Source organism: Apteryx mantelli, chromosome 2 (genome assembly GCF_036417845.1).
Source record: "Apteryx mantelli isolate bAptMan1 chromosome 2, bAptMan1.hap1, whole genome shotgun sequence".
Lineage (NCBI taxonomy): Eukaryota > Metazoa > Chordata > Aves > Apterygiformes > Apterygidae > Apteryx > Apteryx mantelli.
Window position 1 is genome coordinate 113,743,242 of NC_089979.1, and position 13,814 is coordinate 113,757,055.

The following is a 13,814-nucleotide window of genomic DNA, read 5'->3' on the forward strand; positions in this document are numbered from 1 at the left end:
ACTGAAGATATAATGAAAGGAGTGAATCCTAATGCACCCAGACTCAGCAGCCTAAGCCTACCATGGTGCTGCTGCTGTCCTTTCTGGTTTTACTTCTAGCTGTAGATGATCATGTCTTCCCACTGTAGGGTTTGCCACTCCTTGGACTTCTGCTGCTTCAGCGCACTAAACCAAGAGGCAAACTACCATAACAGAAGAAACAGTGTTTTGGGTTTTATTGTTTGATTATTGCACCAAAACAGCTTTCCCAAATGGTCAGTGAGCAGCCAAGGTGCATGGGGGGATGAAGAAGAGAAGTATATGGAGGAAAGAGTGGGACCAGGATGATGAGCAGTTTGAGTGCCCAAGGCTGTCAGGGAATAGCAGCCAGAGTCAGTTAAATGTCTTTTTAACATCTCCACTCCTGTTTTCTCCTGTGTTTTTTTTTGGTTTGTTTTGTTTTTTGTTTTTGTTTTTTTGTTTTTTTTTTTTTGGACCGTCTGCGATACTGTTAAAAAGAGGTCCCACAAGATGCTGACTGAACAGGCAAAGCCAGCTAAAGGTATCCTTGCTGTTGTTCCCACCCTGGGCCTGCACCCTTGGCTAGGTGGGCTTGCTGGGCTGCGCATTGACTGCCCTGACTGGATCACTGAAATGCTTCAAAGCAAAAAGAGCTCTTTTCCCTTCTCTTCCCCAGAGTCCCTGCCACTTTCTTTTCCCTAAGGGTATTTTTTAACTCTAATCAGGTCAGTGTCCATAGGTCGACCCACCCACCCTGACAGTTGTTTTAGCATAACAAGGGGAGGCAGTGCTAGAGCAGGAATGAGCAGCCAGAAGTTTCAGGGAAGGGCAGAAACTTTGGCTCAGTTGTAGAAGACAATGTATTTTGTAAGTACGCCTTCAAGGTGTATCTTCACTCTGGAGTTATCTTATCTGCCCTTGAGTTACAGTCCCTGAGTCAGCCTTGCTTGAATGTGAGGGTATGGTTCAGCCACACAGAAAGTCCTAAGGCCTGATGCTACTGAGAGATTTTGACTTCTGCCCTCTTCTCTCATCCCTTGTGTGTTAACCCTTGCTTTCCAGCCCAGTCCAGCTCCCTCCTTGAATTGGTTCTGGTGTCAGGAGGCTTCACAGAGCCCATCCAGTTTAACTTCACTGAAAAATGTCCACTTCTATTTTACAGAGTTAGTCTTCTGCTGATTTTGGAAGGAGCTCTCCTCTTTGCAGGAGCAAGAGAGGAAGTGTGAATGAGTAACTGTGGGGAAGGAGCTTTTTTGTGGCAACAGACCACTACACTGGCTTGAATGTGTCATTAAGCCACAACCTGAGAGCAGTCACGTTGTGAGATGAGCATGAGAGTGGCTGTGTCCACACCAGTGTGCAACCTGGAGCCTGACACTAGGTCTTGGGAGTCAGAAGGGCTGGGACACCCTCCACGAGACTGCTGCCGCTCTGCGGGAAGCCCCTCTGAGTCCTTCCCCAGCTGCCTGCGAGTGACTGCAAGGATGTCCATGCACCGGAGAGCCCAGGCTGAGCAGGGCCTCTCTCCACAGCCCGGTGCGGCTGTGCTAGAAACGGATGAATTTTGTTAATTCAGGCTTTATTCTATATTTTCCCCACAGGGCCGGGTAGTGCTCATTAAAAGTACCATCATGTTCAGTGTAAGGTTGCTTTGAGTTTTTTTTTGCATATGGAACTCATGTTAGGGGCAGCTCTTAATTACACACTCAAATTATAATTTAAGTTTTAGTGGGCAGCTTCTGGAAAGCAAGACTCCAGCTTTTATATTCCTTTCACCAAGGAAGCTGTATTTATAACTGGCTTTGTTTATTGCTTTACTTATTCATTATTTCAGTGAAGCCGGTGATTGTAAAGGTACAGTGACCAGAGCAAAAGAATGTGAAGTCCTGGGTTTCTGGTTACCTCTGCATCATTTTGTTGGTGATTAAAAGAAGTAGTAATATAGAAAGCTGACAGGAGCTAGCAGTGTTTTTTATTTGACTTTCTGCATGTAGTATTCCTGAATGTTGCAGAAAATTAGAATGCATTAGAAAATAGCATTTTCCATTTTCTTAGTGTTGAAAGCCTAGCTTGAAAAATAACAAATTGAGAGAGTTCTTTGATTTCCTGTATGTTTTCAAAAGCAGTTTTAATATTATGTGTAGTTACTGTAGTTTGGGCCAGATTTCCTTGAGTGCCTGCTGGTTAGGGCAGAGGACTTGTAGGCATGGTGTGTGCTCCGACGAAGCTGTGGGGATTGGCAATAGTCTGATTGCAGTGTGCGCAGGGCCCTAATGGAGCTAAGAGTGCATCTTGTCAGCAGGAATGTATCTGTATTAGCGAAGAGATGCAACATAACTAGGGATTGTCCATGTCTATCTGAATCCTTGTTGATTGAGATAGCTCAACTTTTTTTTTTCTTCAGGCTCACTCTTGCTTCCAGAGTGTGCAGTGAGTCTCTTATTAAACAAGAAGATATGAGTTGTTTTTATGTTTATTTCTATGATTCAGGTGAACTATAAATTATAGTGCAGACTGCAAGAGGAGTTAGGTCATGAAGAACAGGTAAATGCTGATTCCTTTTTATAATTATGCAGGATGTCGAACTGTTGCATCCGTATCCCCAAAGGGGTATGTTTGCACATCCTCAGAGTTATTTTCTTTCTTGGTAAGAGATTTCCATACCACTTCAAAAACAAATTTGGAATTTGAAGCCGAGTTCAAGCCGAGTTAGGGGAAGTGTAACCAGCCATTCTGGTTGAATTTACAGGCAACGTAGAAGGGAAGTGATGGGGTGTTTTTCTTCTGCTCCCCCACAGGGTGCAGTGCACTAAGAGGAGGCAGAAGGAAAGCAGTGCTAGAGGCTCCTGATTGCCATGACTGGTGAACATTGTATTCAGGGAACAGAACTGGAAGAAATAAACATGTTTCCTTGATACCCCATCTGGGATAATTTGGGTTGCTCATTCAGAGCTATATTCCATAGTCTAGTCCAGAATTAATATTTTAGAAAATTATAACAGTACAGCTAGTCTTTCTGGTTTAACCAGATTGATAAAATGTGGGGGTTTTTTTTCTTTCCCCTGATGTATCAGATTAGTCATGTGACTTGGACAGATTCTCAGCCTTTCTTAAAAAAAGAAAAATTGACAGTTCTTACAGTGTAAGAAAAGGAAAACTGAAGTCACAAGCCATAAGTATTGAAAGTTCAAAGAGTTAATAAAGGGAATACATATTTATTTTTATTGCTACCAGTAATAGTAATCTCATGACTGGGAGGAAAAGAAGGAAGGCTTATGCAGAATTTTTTTTTATTATTTTTTGGCAGTATCAATGTTTCTGCCACTTGTCATTTGACTAGAATCACACAGTTTTTGCAGGAAAGCTGAGACTATGCTAAGCCTAACTGTCTTTCTAATAACCAGAATTGTTTCTGCTGCTGTTGTGAGCAGGGAGTTCTTTGGAGGCCTGTTTAATAGATATAGCTGTGCTGAGTATCTTTATTGAACACAGCAGTGTCACAACAGCAGGCTAGTAGGTGCTGTGGAGACATGGTTGCAGCTAGTCTGGTTTTAATTTTAAGGGGGATGTAATTGCTTAGTGCACAGATTAGAGAGAAAAAACTTGCTTCAAATTGTGGTGGTTTTTAAGTTATGTCGTCTTCTGATTGGAAATAATAAATATAGCTAGATCAGATTCATATGAATTTATTTCTATATAAGTGTGTTTGTGAATTTTTTGACGTGTCAACAGGAGCCTTCCATTGAATGCATGCAGTTGTGGAGTTGGCTGCTTTACAGCTGGAAGTCTCTGAGACAGCAATTGTGCATGCATTAAGGACAAATTGTATTGTTCAGTGAAATTCTAGCTTTTGGCTTGCCTTACAGAGATAAAGTTGTATAGCAGCCCAGTGGAAAACAGAAGAAAGATAAGTTTGGAGTTCTTCCGACTTTAACGAGCTTTTTGGGTTGGTTGCTCACATACCTGCTAACAATTTTTTCCGTCCAGTTTGAGTACTTCAGTATTGCTGTCAAAAGACTTAAGCAGCCCTTGTTCATAGCCACTTGTTCTTGTCCTGCTTCATCTCAAGAGTTGTTCTAATACTGTTCATGGGAAACTGAGTTGGAAAGCTGATCTATATTATTATAAATGACAATAAAGTTACTTTAATGGGGTTAATACCCCATTAAAATAACCATTGTTGTCATTTATAATAACCCAGTTCAGTTTCGTGATCGAGCTCAGTGTGTTGCCCCAGGAAATACTTGTGCAGGCACAACTGACTGGGTAAAAGGAAAATGAGTTTTCATAAGATGGACAGTGCTAATCTAGTAGGTCTTTGCTATGGCATATAGTTGTCCTTCTCAACCCTTCCCGGCTGCTGGCTGCACAGCCCCTGCTCCCTCTCTTGGCCAGCTCCAGTGTTCATTTGACTTGCAGTAAGCCAATGCAGTTTGCTAATCGGGTAGAAAATGAGCCAGTCAGCAGAGAAAATGGGGGGGGAGGGAGAAAAATTTTGGCAGCAGTGGGCTGTTAGACGGGCTCAGCCGTTCCTGTCAATCTTTACCTGAAACCACAAATTACTTAATCTGACACTACTGCCAGAATGAATTTTCGTCCAACAGAGACTTTGTATGACCTTCATTTCTTAGTGCTTCTGTAACGTCGGGAGCAAGTGTCTATTGTCTTCATGAGCCGAAGGAGGAGGCAGCAAAAATCCAAAATACCTATATAGAATTAGGTAATCCCCTTAATACCAGTGTGGAGATGGTAATGACTGGAGAATGAAAAAGGACTTGCGGCACCATCTTTCATTGGAATTCCTATAAAGCAAGAAAGTTTTTCTTTGATTGCTGTTTTGGGTTTGTTTGCCTCATCAGTCTTCAGACTTGGATCTCCCACCCCACTCCCCCATCCCCACTTTCTTGCGTATCTTTGACTGCTGTCATATACATAGTACACACTGTATATTTTAGGTAAAGCCCAATCTGAAGAATGAGCCATCAAAGATCACATCTTTGGAGGAAAGATGGGAAGAGTTGTTCCCTCCTGAATTCCCCCCATCTTTAAATGCCTGTACTCTAGGATTGTTTTTCTTTCTTTGCCTGTACTTAAAAATATTAGCATTTAAGTGACCCCTGCTAACTGCTGATATCAACACCTTGTTGACCTGAGCAGGGAGGGGGCGACATTTGACAGTTATACCATTTTTGTTTGTTTGTTTGGCAACTGCTTCTGTAAAACAGGATAAAAAGAGAAATTCCTATAATGAGTTTATATTGCCAAATACTCTTCAGAGTAGCAAGTGTTTGACAAAAAAAACTTTTTGAACTCTAGACAAAAGCGTAGTATTTGAGGAAACCACAAAAATAAGGAGAAAAGCTTAAAATCTCCACTTCTGCAACTTTCTAGTATGCTTTTGTCTCCTGGGCTGTGGGATATTGTGGTGTTTGTGAGGAGTGGGAGTGCTGATGCACTAGTTAAGTCATTTTGCAGATTTCATCAAAATAATTTAGTTCAAACCCCGGCCAGAGTGTTCTCCAGACTTCATTTCTATGTGATGGCTACACCTGATACACGGAAGTACATTTCTGGAGTCTGTTTTTGTCTTAAGTGCTGATGCTTCCAGGAAGCCATGTTTCAGGATATCAAAAGGGACCAGGATGGTCAAAAGGGACCAAACCAAATAGTGAAATGATTAGTAGAAATGTTGCTAAAATACACTTGGATAATTTTCTTGATTTCTTAACACTGCCTGTTATCCAGAATGTGGAGATACCTTAGCCAAATGCAGATTTAATGTGGCTAGCAGTTTGTATGTCCATCATCTAGTCAGTTTTACTGTTACTTATAGGAGGAAGTTTTTGTGAGTATTTTCCACTTTTGCTAATAATGGTCTTCTCCAGGGCCATAATGCATGAAAACCTTTTATCCTTAGTGGTACTTTTATCCTGCGCCGCATGTATTTAAACAGTGCGGATTCAAAAACATTGGTTGCAGTGAGTGATGGGACTGCCTTGGCTCTTGGCATTGCTAACTCTAGTAGGTCTGTACTGACTTCCAAAATGAGACAAAATTTTTATAAGTTCAGTGCAGACAAGCCATTATTGTGCACTGCATATCACCCTGGCTGTGTTTGAGATTTAGGACACTTTTGGTCCTTGAGTAGCCGTTTTAGCATATGTACAGAAGAGAGTTGATCCAGTAGGATCCTTGCTAAGCTGTTCTCTGCTGACAGCTGCTCTTGACGTAATTTGCAATACACTTTGAGCAAATATTAAGCTTGTATGGCTTGAGGAAGTCCAAAAGGAACTGCTGCTTCTTGGGATTCAGCCAGATATATATCACAAAGTTCCTTTGAGGCTAAACAGGGAACATATTGTGGTAACAAAATGTCTAAATCAGTAACTTGTCATTATTGTTTATTTTACATTACGTTGATACTTGTTTTGAGATTCCTCCCTGTGTAGAAATTGCTGTCTATATTTTATGGCTTTCACCACTATATCTCGACCTTTCACAAACATGAGTTAATTTACCTTCATAACATTTGTGTTTTATAGCCATAGTTTTATTCTCATCCATGCATGTGCAATTGATGGATGGCTTGCTTCTTAGAAAAGATAAGTGTAGATATCTAGCTGATTAGGCAGTGTCGTTATCAGTAAGATCTTCAGCATTTTTGACCATATCTGTGGTGACTCACCCAAGAAGCGTTTTACAGAACTGTCTGGTTGCTACCACAGAATCAGCTCTCTAGAAGGAACAACAGTTGTATATATAGAAAGAGGAAAATTGGTGGAGGTGGTAGACTGTGCTTGTTACTTTCCAGGCTGACACGCTGGAAGAGTTTGCTTAACAGCTCTTTGAGTGTGTCGACTTAACAGCGTGGTCTGTGGATGAATCTGAACAGGAATTTCTGCTAATACCCGGTACTTCTGTAGTAGGTTTTAGGTTTGATAATGGGATGAAAGTAGCATGTACTCCGCTAGGTAACAGCCTCCTGCTGTTCAGTGGTAAAAGTGCATCTGTACTTACCCTGTACAACCTTACTGCAGCATTTGATGTCATTGGTCACTGCTCTTATCACACTTACCAAAAGCAACAGAGATTAATAGAAATTCTCTGCTCTAATACAACGGTTATCCTTCCTCTCAAGTCAAAGTTGCTGTCTGTCTTTTGCTTCATCCACAAAGTCCTAGAGATTTCAATTATTTATCCATATTATACAGTATAAAAGAAAATGCAGATTTTGGAAATTTTCTGACCTTGAGTTAAGTAATTTCCAGTTAACTCAAGAGCCCTCTAAATGCTAGGGAAGTTACTGCCTAAATGCTTTGTTCTAGAATTCAGATATTTGCTCTTTAATTCCTGGGTTCAGCCATGGGAAAAATACACCTGTTTATAGCCTGTTGTGAGAAATCTCTGGCAAAACTGAGCCTGCCTTTTGAAGTACCACTAGTATGCAAACACCACTCTGTCGTTTTTCTTTGATGTTAGATAGACACAGCACCAGTTTCCAGTTTACTTGCCGCTTAGCCAAAACCAGTACATGGATCAAAAGCAGCTGTTTTAAAAGCTGGGCTCAGAAGGATGCTATGAAGTTTTGCTGGCATGTTTTGCAAAAGGTTGTTGCTTCGATCCATGCACATTTGTTGGGAGATGACAAAACCCATTTGCTGTTGTATTTCTTATTACAATTTAGCAGCAAGGAGCACTCTTTTGGCAGAAGCACTGGAGGGACAAGTTGGGAACTCCTACTGTGGGAAATGCTTTGAACTTTTTGGCTTCTAAAAGCCATGTTGAGGGTAATTATCTCCCCTTCTCAAGGCTGTCTGATGCATTGCGATCCTCTTGGTTTCCTTGTTACTGCTGGATATCTAAATAGCTGTGGTAGCAAAAAACAAAGCTGCAAAATCCAACGAAAGTCTTATCATATTTCTAATTGCAGCTAGGCTGAAGTCCATCCTGTGCTAGGATAGACCTGTCCCATCATTATTTTCAGGCATGAATATTTCAGCTCACAGCTAGCAATGAATGATTTCAAATCACTGTCCCTGTGATGTGTTTTTTGCTTCGTCTCCCCCATGGATACAGAGGCCAGGCCAGAACCTGCCCTCCCTGAGGCTGGTCCTTCCTGCTAAAGAGCTCTCCCTCTGCCCTGACTGACAGCGGTGACCTTCCATGAGGGAGGCTTTCCACTGGAAAGAAGGAATTATCAAGCTGTAGGAAGAGGTGTGACATGTGGGATGTAATTTGCAGAGGATGTGAAGCTGAGAGCCATTCCCTCAGTAGATAAGAATGGCCAGGGATTTTACCAGTTTCAAAACAGATCTAAACATATCCCTACTGAAAGCCCTGCAAAAATGCCAATCTTTTTGATGGAGCGGGAATCTCAAGGGGGTGTTCGCTTTGCATTCCTCCCTCTGCAACACCTCTCAGTGGTTGAAATAGCAGACCATATGGAAAAGAAAATACATACTCTCATACGTTACATCTGTAAATCATGTATGTTGGGCTTGGGAGAAGATGCACTTTAATTTGAAATGAGATAGGGTAAAAACAGTGTCATGCAGTCTGTGTAGAAAGTACAACATTACTTTTGCAGAAACAGCATGGAAATTGCAAGGTAGAAGGAGTTCTTGCTGTACCAAACAAAAAATAATCTAACCATTGACATTTGGGAGTTCTGAGGTTAGGATTGGATCAGCTGTTGGAGAGGCTGGAGGCCTGGAGCTGTTGTGGGCTGAACAGCACGGCAGCAAATGCAAAGGCGAGAATTTGGGGAGGGGGGGAGAGGGAGGAAAAAGGGACCTCCCTGTTTTCCTTTGAGGCAGTAGTTTGCCCAGTGTGGAGGTGCAGCCAGAGAAACCTGTGAAATGCACAGATTTAGGGGACACAAAAGGGGTTAAGTAGGATAGTCAGTTTTTTTCCCCTAAGTTTAAGTGAAGTTTTTAAAAAGTTGCTTTATTTATCTTGGATGCCATTGTCATCGTTCACAATCTCTTCAGCTTGCTTAGTAGCATAATCAGCAGTTCTGGAGCTGGTTATTAGTGGGAGGATGATTGCAAATAATGATCAATGGACTGCAGCTTTCAAATGCTCTTATTTCCCCCTGCCCCCCTTAATATTTGGCTTCCTGTTTCCTAAATATAGTAATATGATGCTGTAGCTTCTGGTTTACTGATGACCATGCACAGTACTGCATATCTTGGGGAAAAGAGGAAAAGTCTAAATAAAAAAAAAAAAAAGCCCCGTGGCTGTGGTACATTAAACCTCTTTCCACAACTAGGAACCAAGTGTATTGGAAATTACTAAAATTGCAACAACATCACACTGAAGGTTAGGTATACAGCTTGGCCTCTTAAAGTCTGAATCAATAAGTACCTTTTTTACAGCTGTTCATTATCTTTCTCAAGTGGGTTGATTCAGCCCCTTGGGTCTAGGCATGTCCATAGGTGTGCGAATTTAAGAGCAACAGATCTAATGGGTGAGTTCACACATTTTGTTGGAAGAAGACTGTGCTGCAGTACAGTTACATGTCATGGAGCTGGTGCGAGATGACTTTGAGTTGTTGAGTAAATGCAACACTGTGGTTAAAAAGCCAGGGTGAAATTCTTTAGCTCCCTTTGAAGTCAATGGAAAACTTGTCACTGTCCTCCAAAGGTCAGGATTTCAGTCTGTGCTGGTCACAGCTACACAACAACTTTCAGCTATGCTGACAACTCTGACATCAGTATTAGTGATGGAGGCTGGAACTAAAGAAAAGACTGTCAGACAACTGACTGCATGTCATAGCAACGGGGCAGAAAACACTTAATGTGTAAACCTTTATTTTTTTAATTTATTTTACCAAAGGCTACTTTTATGCAAATACTTACTAACTTAGGTGCCTGGGCATTCTTAATGATTAAGAAAAAAAAAGGTTTTAGAGAAGTCTGTATTTGTTTGTTTTTCTTCTGTTAACTGTCTTTCCTCTGCTGCTTTTTTCCTGATAGAAATTAAAACAAGAATTTAAAACAACAAATAATTGAGATTAATTTCAAATGTGTTTTCTTTTGTCAGATACTGAACTGTTTCCCTTCAGAGAAAATTGTTAGTAGCTTACTGCCTTTTATTGTGTGTCTGTAGTTGAATTTTATGAATCAAGCATGGTGTGGGGTGTGTGTGTATGTATATATATGTGTGTGTGCGTGCATATATGCATAAGTAAATAGTGAGTACAGATGTTTTAAAGTGTATCTCCTTACGTGGAAGTTTTTAAATTTTGCAGACGATATCAGAAATTGCAGAAGATAATGAAGCCCTGGTAAGAACCTGATTGGATCATCACCTTGTACGCTTCCTCCTTTTTTTGCATGACTGAGTTCAGGCCCTTGTGCTAATCTTTTTGTATAAATACATTTGTGCATATTCATTCAGCCAATCTTCAACCTCTGTTTCCTGCTCTTTGATACCTGTTAAAAATTTCTAATGGAGCCTTTTTTGCTTTGCTTGTGGAATGCGTGCTTCATTTCTGTAGCTGCGGCAGGGCCTTCTAATATTTCCGAAGTAAGGCTTTTTACCAATTTGAGCAAGCAAATCATTTCCCTGCCTTCCCCACCTTCCCCTCTCCTTAAATCCCTCTTGGCTTACATGATTGACTGTGGGCAATTTTAATTGTTGATGTTAGTGGGATAACAGTAAGAGTCATCATGCCAATTTGTATTCTTACTATTTGCTGGTCCCAAGTAATGCTGATCGTTTTTGATAACTTCATAAAGGAAAACTGTGAAGTATAAGGCCTTGTGGCAGAAAGTTTTGAAGCATGCTTGTTGTCCTGATGGTTTTGAATGGGACTCTTCTGTGTGCTTGAAGTTAAGCACACGCTTCACAGGCTTTGCTAAATTGGGACCTCAAGAGGTATTCTAATCTCTTGATTGGCTTGCAAATTTGAGATGTCAAGTATAGCTGAAAACCAAAGGAGCAAAAGAATAATTAATCAATTAACCATGCATCTGTCACTCTGAGAGCTTGGCGTGGTTTAGCGTGCAGGAAGTGCAGCTCCCCATCCGAACGTGTGCTAAATCATGCTTTCACAAAGTTGCTGTAAACAAAGTTCTGAAACACGTATCATTAAATCATTGCCTAATAAATAAAATAAAACAGTAAGAATAAATTTGGCAGGAAGCTTAAATCCTTCCTCTCCATTCCCTTTCTTCAACCTAATACAAATTGACTTGCTTCTTAATAGAAAAGTTTAGATTCTGAGGAAGATGTTTAAAATGTCATGAGGCTTTCAGAATCCTTGGCAGCATCACCCCTGCCAAGACAAGATCTCTCCTGTGCATTTAGATGTTCGTTCTCTCCCCCCCAGCTCCTCTGATGTGAAAGTGTGTGCTGCTGCATTTGTATGCAGTATGTGGAAGAGTAGTCACACTCCCTCTGGTATACTCCGCTCTGTTTCCTAATCCTTTTCTCCCTTAGGCTTCTTTAAATTATGTGATTGTCCTCCAAACAGTTTCTCAAGAGGTCTAAGGAACTGACTTATAGTTACATTGCACCCTGGCTTTGGGAGCTGATAATACTGATCTGGATTAATTTTTTGCACAGTAGCCCTGCTTACTCATGGAAGCAAGACCTTACCCACTTTAAGAGGATTCTTATAGATAGATGTAGATACAACATATCTGTGGATGCAGTAGAACAGAAAATGTACGTGACCAAAGTTTATTCTAATATTGGATGTTAAATCCCACCAGTATAAGCTTCAATTTGCAGGAGAGCGCACACTTAGTATTATGATTTCCATCAGTAGCATATGAAACGGTACAATTACAGCAACACAGATTCTCGAGTTTGGTGCTTGTGCTAGGAGAGATGGTAGAGTCATTTGTCTGGGCATGAAACCAATAGTACTAGAACCTGTTCTGTTCATTCATTTTGAAGGTGAAGTAGGTACGTTAATGCTGTATGACTGTAGTTACCTAACATCCTAACTATTTTTTTGTAAGTTATGTTTCACCAGTATATTAATAGGAGACGGTCCAATGAAACAGAAACTATAAAAATAAATAAATAAAATTAATAAAATAAATTTACAATTTCATATAACAAATGAAACAAAATTAAAGTTTTTAAAAAGTGAGATAGCAAATCTCTGACCTGTGCAGCCTCTGCTTCCTCTGTTCATGACTAGTTAGAGAAACCAAATGCTGATTTAAAAAAAAAAAAAAAAGTCACTTTAGATTTACAGAATGGAATATTATTTCATAATGTGCTAGTATTTCATTTTATCTCTGGTAGCTTGCACATGCTAGCCTGGAGAAGCTGACTTAATTAAAACCTGACTTTCACTGAGAGGGCTTGTCTAATAGCTTTTGCAGCTGAAGGAATTTTTTTTCTAAAATGTGAGTTTCTTTTTCCTTATGTCTTTTCAGTTTCATTGGTTCCCATTTTATTTTCAGAACACATTGGCTAACACTTGGATTCAAAAAAATAAATGAAAAATATTTCCCTGTGGAACAGCTATATCAACTGACCTTTGCATTGCAGTACTGAATTGTAGTCAAACTACACTGATTCGAGAGTGTGTTTGGGGTTTTTCCTGTGTAGGTGGTTATTCCTAGTATTTTAAAGGTTTGTCTGTTCAGGAAAATTGCCATGAAGTGAGCAAAAATATGAATTTAAAGGATGGGAGAATAAGAGAAAAAATAATTCCGATTACATCTTCGTGAGGAACCAGTGCATAATAACTCCTCTGGGCTACTTCCCTTGTAGACAAATGCTTAACATACCTCAAAGTGGATTAAGGTATACTCCATAATGAGAGTCTCTACACCTTGATTTATTCAAGAATAGTTACTGTACTGTTTCAAATTCACAGCCTGTTTTAACTGGAATTAATTTTCAAGCATAGAGAAGCCCTAATACAGGGGTACAGAGCTATTTCGGGTCCTTGGAATGCCGGTGGTTTAAGCTCAGTCATGCTGATCTCTTGTAATGGACACAGTGAAACTGGACCACAAAGGAATATTTCAGCGGTGCTTGGCAGGATGCAAAAAATCATCTGCATCAGTTGCAGTGTAGCAGTTAAATGCATTTTCTGTAATCATCCAGAAAAATAGGGGCAGCTACCCTGCAGATTGTTCAGTCGTTTTCAGCTGTGCAGAATAAGTACTGAGCAAGTTTGAATTGCTCCTTATTTGATTTGATAGTGCCTTACCCTCACCCTTAGGAAGGTTACAGGAACAAGCAAGGCAGTTCAGAAGCAACAAAGAAGTCATAGCAATAAAAGAGGTACTGAACACTGTTTGCACTTGCAAAGCATCCTGCCGCATCATCCACCTTCCTCTTAGGCATAGTTAGGTTCTTACCCCCATGGCTCTTCCAGAGCTCTCGTCCTCTGAGATATATTCTGCTCTCCTGTTCACATTTATTCATGGCCGTTTATCCTTGGGCCAGCTCTGTTTCTAACTTAGAAAGTTGTTCTTACTCTTTGATGTTAAGCTAAATGATGTCAGGCCCTTTCAGCTACCTAGTATTACGCTGTGAGCAGGGTTGCTGAATGATGAAGGGCTTGAAGTTAACTGCTTCCTTAACTCCTGCACTTAGTTGTGGGCTGCAGCTCTGTTGTTGCCTCCTCCCCAGTTAGAGTTATTTCTTTGCTGCCTTCCCTCTGCACAATTAGAGATCAGTAGCTTTGGTTCTGTTTTGCCTCTGTGAAATCGTCTGTGTGAGGATGTATTTCCTTTGGCGTCTAGTCCTAACAACCTGGTAGCTATATTGTGGCCATGAGAGACGAGCAACAGTTAATTTCCAGTTTCTCTCTCCCCAACTTTATCATGTATAACATA

The 13,814-nt window shown here is 40.5% G+C and overlaps 1 protein-coding gene across 2 annotated transcripts in view; it reads left to right on the forward strand.

The window, feature by feature from the left end:
* ELMO1 (engulfment and cell motility 1) overlaps positions 1-13,814 on the forward strand; it is a 327,195-nt gene that overhangs the window by 90,602 nt on the left and 222,779 nt on the right. For both annotated transcript variants that reach the window (XM_067291248.1, XM_067291249.1), the window contains exon 8: positions 10,253-10,288. In XM_067291248.1, the coding sequence (XP_067147349.1) occupies positions 10,253-10,288 (36 nt within the window). The remainder of the gene's footprint in view (positions 1-10,252; positions 10,289-13,814) is intronic.